Below are 8,046 nucleotides of genomic sequence, written 5' to 3'. Positions count from 1 at the left end.
AACGGAAGCCACTCCCTCAATGCCAAGAAATACAGTGTTGTGCACCAGGTCGGTATATCATCATACCTGTGTAGACTTAAACAGTTATTCAGGCGAGTCATCGTCACGCCACAAGACAATGGAAAGGCTCAGCAGTTGCTCAAAAGTTTAAATAATTAATTAAATAATTTAGATTTCAGAGTTTAGATTTTAAACTGGGTCTAAACCCAGGTCTGAGGCTACCACAAACAGGTGTGATGGATAGCTAACCTGATTTTGTGGTTGCTGTGTGCACATTAGCAGCACCCTGAACAGTCCCACCATGTCGGATGAAAGGAAAGAATTTCCCCCTCGGGAATGAGCCGTCTGGTGGCTTCGTCAACTCCACTTTGCATACGACCTCTCGCGCCTACTGTAGCAAATCAACAAGCACGGCTAACAACTCTGACAGCGCTACAACGCTGTGTTCTCCGCCAGCGCTCGCTCCTGGCGGTTTGGAGGCCTGCCCTGACAAACCAGTTTGGGAGAATTTAGGACTTGCAAAACAAACTGATGAGAGGGGTCCTAGGTCTCGGTCCACGAGAACACACAGGGAGGAACCAGTTCTGTGGAGTCCAGATTGACACAACTAAAACTCTGTCAAGTTCACAAAACTGTAAATGGTGCAGCCCCAAATGATGTATCAAACTTCTTCCCACAGGTCAGAGAGGCCCACAGGCACAACAGCAGGTCTAGTGTAGCAAATCTGACGCTGGTAATGAACAGCAGTCAGATGGGTAAAAGTTATTTTAGATACTCAGGTGCCCAGGATTGAAATAAGGTTCCCAACAGTGTTAAACAGACTACAATGCAGTCACGTGTAAGGCAAAGCTGAAACGCTGGCTTTTAGATAATGTACCTTTGTAAAGACAGTCATGTGGCCAAGGTTGTATGTAGCCCATTTAATGGACCCGTTTTTAGATTGAACAATTGTTGTTGTTGTTGTGAATATTTTCTGTATTGTTTTCTTTTGTACATTTAGATGCCACTAATACTGTACTCCACACACACGCACACCCACAGGCACACACACACCTCCATGACATCTCACTACAACATGGACCACAATGGAAATAAGTCCTGTCACTTTTTGTGTGTTATCCTTGATGTTCTTTTAATCGTGCATGTACTTTGGTGTTGCAACCATGGAATTGTCCTTTTAAATTGAATTTTCAATAAACTATACTAAAAAAAGAAACTATGAGGATGGATTAGTTGTCAAAAAGAACATAAATGCCTCATACAGTATTCAATATACCGGTAGATTGAACTAAAGAGGTAATCTGTGAGATTTTTTTTTGTTTGTTTTGCCATTGGCGTCTTTTTTTCTTCAATTTACTTTTGATTCTGTTGAGTTTCTGTGAGCAGCGCTCTCTTCTTCGTCTATTTGGCCATGGCGCTGCTCATGCTAACCTAATCCTTTAATTGAATGAAGTCAAAAACAAATAGAAATATTCCTAGATTAAATTGAGAAGCTGGCATTTTCTCAAGCTGAATGATTTAGATTTAAAATTATTTAGATGAGATGAACATTTGTTTTAACCCCCCCCCCCCCGCAGTCATCACCATGGATGAAGAGCCATGTCTGCTCCTCCCTCTCCACACCAGAGAGGAGGTGGAGAAGCTGCTGTACCGGGGCTGTGAAGGAGACGACCCGGCCCACATGGAGACGGACAGCGACTGGTGCAACCTGGCGGGCCTGCTGGGGTACGAGGAGGAGCGGATCGCCACCTTTCGGCAGGAGGACCACCCCGTGTGTGCGCTGCTGTCCGACTGGGCGAGGCAGGACTGCGCCAGCATGGACGCGCTGTGCACGGCGCTGCGCAAGATCAACCGAGACGACATCGCCCACAGCCTGGTGCTCAGCCTCGGCACCGCCAGGCCCACCGCCACATCTGTCGTGTGATTTAGGCTTTAACCATGAGGGGCTGCTGCTAGACCCTTCAGTTTAACATTCTTCTTCAATGAACTTACTCCAGATCATTCATGTTAGAAGCGCTCGATTCATTAAGCTATTCCCTCATGAAGCCAGCAGTTCCACTGATGATCAAATACACCGAGTCCAATTGAAACATTTGGGATAATACTAGGACATGTCAGAAATGAGACAACGCCGACTATCAGCTCATCTAATCAGATCAATGCCAAAATACTTATCTCAAGGTTGTAACTATCAGGATGTGATCATAATCATCGGTTTCCATATTTCAAAATTCACGGCATGACCAACTCCACCCCTTCAGGCCTAAAATGGCCGTGTAATCATTCGATTGTGAGCCTGGATATCCACCTGTCTCCAACATACCCCCCCCCCTCACACACACACACACACACACACACACACACACACACACACACACACACACACACACCACTCTCTGATTCAAACAGTATGGACCCTGAAATAGCAATGGAATTAAAAAGAAGAAGATTGGTAGTGTGTTCTAATAACTGAATTTACAGTGGATCCCTGGCTCTTCTATTCCTTGTTTACACATTGTTTCTTTGCTTCACCATTCCTCAAGTCTCAAAACGTACGTTGCTCTTACTTACAGTATATCATTCATAAACCAGTGTTGTATCTCCACATTTTACTTTTCAGATCTATGCTACCAAAGAAAAGTCAACCTCTCAAGACAATACCTGAGGAGAGGCATTACATGCCATATGATTGTAAGACCTTTTTGAATATACGTTGACAATGCCTTGTGATGTGAGCTTACTCTAAACCTGGACCCGGATCTTTACAAACATGACTGCCTGAGCAAGGATGTTTGAACGTTCGCCTTCAGCTGAATTTGAACTTAAATCCAGCTGTTTGCCATTATGTGAAACAATTCCTTGTAGTACATTTAAGACTTTAAGCTCGACGAGTGAGAGGTTCAGTATTTTGCTCAACGACAATGTGACCACTTGGCTATTGATGAACACAAATTAGCTGTTAGCTGTAGCGTTTAGCCTCAAGTCCAGCGGTTCAACATTGTCTGAAATGATTCTTACAAACTTTTCCTTTTTCCCGAAAAGTGCTATATAAGAACTGCTGGCTGGACTTTGCCAGCTAGGTGGGCTGTGGGGCAAGTCACCGACTGAGGCAACATGACTCCAACCTATGTGCTCAGCCCCATCTGCATAACACAGGAGCTCCCACACAGGCCCTTTACACTGACCCAGATAGCAAAGGACGTGGAATTCAAAACTCACCCACTAACAAACAACGTACCTGTACATAGGCAGACATAGGCAGTGCACGCGTGTGTGTGTACACACACACACACACACACACACACACACACACACACACACACACACACACACACACACACACACACACACACACACACACACAGGTATGTAACCATGCATGTATGTACTGTACACAGGTAAACACTCTCTTGTTCATACTATGGAGAAATTTGACTCAAGGAATATCCTGCCATACTGTATATCGAGCACTCTCATGAGGGACCATATACTGTTTAATCTCATGGTTAATAGCCAATGTAAAGGTAGCCGTGTGTCTTTCAGAAATGTTGGTATCTATGTCAAACATCATATGATTTGTGATGTGTGTTATGGATGGTGAAATGCTACCTTAATAGTAAATGAAACAGCATGTAGAAACTAGCAACTCATACTCGACCAGTGCACAAATACCATGTCAAAATGCACACAGACATACAGTTCAAAAGAATGGTTGGGATGCAGAACAAAACTCCAGGGTTTTCTGTCTTTTTTTGCTTGATTTCTCAGGGTATCTTGAGTGACTGTGTGTTACTGCAGAACTTTGCATCGCGCCCTCTTCATTCATTGAAGCGCGTCGTTGTCTCCGAGAGCACGTTTTTATGCTTGCGACTGACAATCCGTCAAACAGGGGAATGAGAGAGGGAAGCAGGTCAGGGAAAACGTAAAGCGTGTCTAGTTTCCTCATTGTTTGTAACAATGACCTGTGAATAAGACCTGTGAATAAATGACCTGTGAATAAAAGGCAAGTCGTTGGAAAGACATAAGTCAAGGGATGAATTCAGACCAAGGGAAAGAGGAAAAGAGTACATCTGAAATTGAAAGGTTTGGCTTACTCATAATGTTAAAGTGATACTTAAAACTCATTTAAGAAGGTTACTCATCATGTTAAAGTGATACTTAAAACTCGTTGAAGCAAATGCATGCATTCCCCTATTATTCATTGCTGAACGTGCTTTGTTACATTGTCTTGTGTTGCACATTTGGGTTAAATTGTCAAAGCATGCTTGTTCGACATTATTATTATGATAGCATTATTACATTGTGCCATCTAAAGAAAAGGACCACATTTCTCCCCTAGCACTCATCATTATCATTCACGTTTTCATTTGATTTATTTTTTTTACCCGTTCTCTCTCTTTTTTTTACAATGTCTGCTTTATGGGAAAACAAATTGAAGGAGCATTTTTTATTATTATGTTGAACTAACTTACAGTGCATCACCAAGTCTATCTGGTGCTGCTGTACATTGTTATTAACCACTAGGCTGCTGTGATTTGTGCAGTAGTGTTACTATGAATGAAGGTATTCTCACGCTACTCTGTAAGGATTGTTATATTTTTATTTCCTCATAACAATTGTAAACGGTATTATTCTTTGTCTCTTTTTTGTCAAGTTAGATTGTAGCACTTAGTGTAAGTATGTAAGTATAATGTATCTATTCTGCATCACAAGTGCCTGGAAATTACTTCAGGTGTCCACTGATGATGTTTATTTGGTTTTATTTGAATTTTTGCTGTTTTTTAAAGTATGTCTTCTGTAGTTATTTTTCTATTATTTGTTAATATTTTGTAATTTTATAGTTGTGATTTTAGTTGGGCTTACTGTACAAAATCTATGTGAATGAGACTGTCTTACAATATAAATGCTGCCCCGGGTTAAAAAGGTTACGAGGGTAAACGGAAGGGGGGGGGTGCCTTGCTGAGGTACTTGGTGCAATTAACAAATTATTCACAATAGTCTCCGGTGTATTGATATATGTGGGCCATTTAGAAGGTGGGACATAGAGGGGACGCTAACTGAAATCACCTTTAAGTCGACTCCTAATTGGGAAGGCTCTCATCTAGGGCTGCAACTAACGATTATTTTCATTATCGATTAATCTGTCGATTATTTTCTTGATTAATCGATTAGTTGTTTGGTATGTTGATCAATGTATCCAAAAGCCCAAGATGACGTCCTCAAATCTCTTGTTTTGTCCACAAGTTACCAAAGATATTCAGTTTAGGAGTAAAGAAACCAGAAAATATTCACATTTAAGAAGCTGGAATGAGAGATTTTTGACTTTTTTTTTTCCCTTAAAGAATTACTCAGAACAATTAATCGATTATCAAAATAGTTGTTGATTAATTTTCTGTCGATCGACTAATCGATGAATCGTTGCAGCTCTACTCTCATCTTTATCCAGTCTTGAACTGAAGGAGATCAACGTCGCAGGGTCAAGACTTGGAAGTGACATCCAAGGGGCTTGAATAAGTAGAACATTGCACCAGCAAGATGTTATATAATCACTAACCTGTGATTGTGAGGGGAAGCTGTTGGGGTTGGACCTGATGAACTACTGTGACTAACTACAAACAGAAACAATCTAAATGTACAAATTTGCATCTCCTGTGGATTTGACACATCAGGCTTCATCTGCATTTTGCTTCTTGATACTAAGATATGTTGGTTTAATGGATACAGTATGGTTCAATATTAGCCATCACCATATAATGACCTAACCCGACGCTGCCAGATGGATGGTTTTGTACACCTGATCTGATCTCAAGATCTCGCAAGAATCCAGTTGGCTTGCAAGGTCAATAAGGACCTTTCCTCAACCAGAACATATTATTATATTATATATATATATATATATTATTATATGTTACCTGGGCCAAAGTGAAACTATCGCTCTCTCCACCTGTTAAGCCCTTTTGTTTATTGTAATGTTGACAAAGCTATGCTCAGATTTAGACAAAACTGTGACTGAAAACAGAGGTTTTTCCTTGGACAGTATTTGCTTTGTGTGATAGAGATGAGCTATTTAGTAAAGCTGACAAGACATTGACTAACTTGTAGAGTAAACTCAATTGAAGGTGACTTAAATGTCCTGACATTGCACTTGAAAGTAACCAAGTACAGTAATAATACGAGGAGAATGGGGGTCTGAGGGAAAGGATGGAAAACATTGTGTATATCATAAGCCCTGGTAATGTAGCTCATAGTGACAAGACTGAACTGTACAGAGCTGAGATACTGAATGTTCCTTGTATTTACTAATACATATACTGTATTATACTTAATGTGAATTTGCAAAATTCCTACATCAGATAAGCAGCAAAATCAATAAGATGAATAAAGCTCTTCAATCCACTTATCCTCTGTATGGTATGTATTGATCACACCCATACTGATGTACAGACAGAGATGCACTTAAAGTGATGTTAAAGTTTAGTACCAAGTGTAGCTTCCTCAAGTTTGATCACCACCGATTCACTATTCACTGCCATTGTACAGTAAAAAGGTGAAGTCAGAGACTTTTATATATATTTATATGTGTTTTAGCACAGAGGTTTTCAAAGTGGGAGGCGGGCCTCCCCAGGGGGGCTCCAAGCAGTTTCAGGGGAGGTGAATCCTATAATAAGAATGAGAAGAGTGTGTGTGTGTGTGTGTGTGTGTGTGTGTGTGTGTGTGTGTGTGTGTGTGTGTTGTGGTGTGTGTGTGTGTGTGTGTGTGTGTGTGTGTGTGTGTGTGTGTGTCTGTGTGTCTGTGTGTCTGTGTGAGTGTGAGTGAGAGTGTGTGTGTGAGTGAGTGAGCAGAATTTTTTCCGGCCACAGCTATGCCGTGTTACGTGGGATCGGGCTGAAACTTGTGGAAGTGAAAACAACAATGACATTAGTTGTCAAAAGATCACATAAACAGCCTAAATGGGTGTGATTTGGTTAAAGAGATAGTTCAGAGATACAGTAGTTTTGGGGGAATTTGACTTTTCCCAGAGTCAGAAACAAATAAATGTCTTCAGACAGACCTTCCTTATGTATTTGGTGTAGTCTGAAGTATGTCAAACAGCAATATCAGCCTATCTTGGCATAATTGTTGTGTCTATGGGATCAAATAACATAATCATGATCCCATAGACATCCAGGAATTGAGCGAGGGGGGCACATTTTTCCAAGCTTTGTCTGGGGGAGGCCCACAGTCTCAGACTTTGAAAACCCCTGTTTTAGCAGAATCTGCTTTGTCAAAGTACTTTGTTCTGTCTATTTTTACAATTATTTGGTCAACATATTTTCCTCATTCCATTGGCATACATGTTTTGCTGTAGTTGAAAGGTTTAATAAACATAATGAAATTGGTTCATTCAGGAGTAGTTCATGTGATTTGGTCATAGTTTATAGAATGTGATTTTGAGACCTCATACAATCTAATCGCCTCTACCAGAGAACAGAGAATCACTGATTTTTAGATCATAGCCAGCAAGCTACACAACTCAAGGAACTGCCAAAGTTCATGGCTTGTTTGAAAACTTGCACACACAGTAAACGATGCACACAAACACTCAACCTAACACACACACACACACACACACACAGACACACACACACACACACACACACACACACACACAGAGACACACACACACACACACACACTCACTCACTCACTCACTCACTCACTCACTCACTCAATCACTCACTCACTCACTCACTCACTCACTGTGTTTTGATCTTGAAACAGCCATGGGGTTCTTACATTATAGCCATTTTGTCCATGAAGAAGGTCTGGGCATTTTCCTGCAAAGCTAATGAAGTCCTTCTGACATGCAACCCAAGCCAAATGAGACAGACTGATGACTGGAGGCTGCACAGGGTGGAGTGGCAGACCGAAGGGGGGCTGTAAGGGGGCAAAGTGATGCACTAGTTGGGTAGTTCCCCCTGGCTGCATGGATTATGGCATTGCATATGGCCAGTAAGGGCAACACAGTACTATCATAACAGAGACAAACGAGCTGTCAACACAACT

The 8,046-nt window shown here is 41.3% G+C and overlaps 1 protein-coding gene across 1 annotated transcript in view; it reads left to right on the top strand.

Moving 5' to 3' along the window:
* ngfrb (nerve growth factor receptor b) overlaps positions 1-2,340 on the top strand; it is a 37,715-nt gene extending 35,375 nt beyond the window's left edge. Inside the window, exon 6 of the mRNA XM_083635501.1 lies at positions 1,578-2,340. Coding sequence (XP_083491627.1) covers positions 1,578-1,924 — 347 coding nt within the window. The 3' untranslated portion in view covers positions 1,925-2,340. The remainder of the gene's footprint in view (positions 1-1,577) is intronic.
* Positions 2,341-8,046: the final 5,706 nt, after the last annotated feature.

This window comes from Poromitra crassiceps (genome assembly GCF_964638095.1).
Source record: "Poromitra crassiceps genome assembly, chromosome: 4".
NCBI classification, from domain to species: Eukaryota; Metazoa; Chordata; class Actinopteri; order Beryciformes; family Melamphaidae; genus Poromitra; species Poromitra crassiceps.
This window is presented reverse-complemented; position numbering and strand designations above follow the sequence as displayed.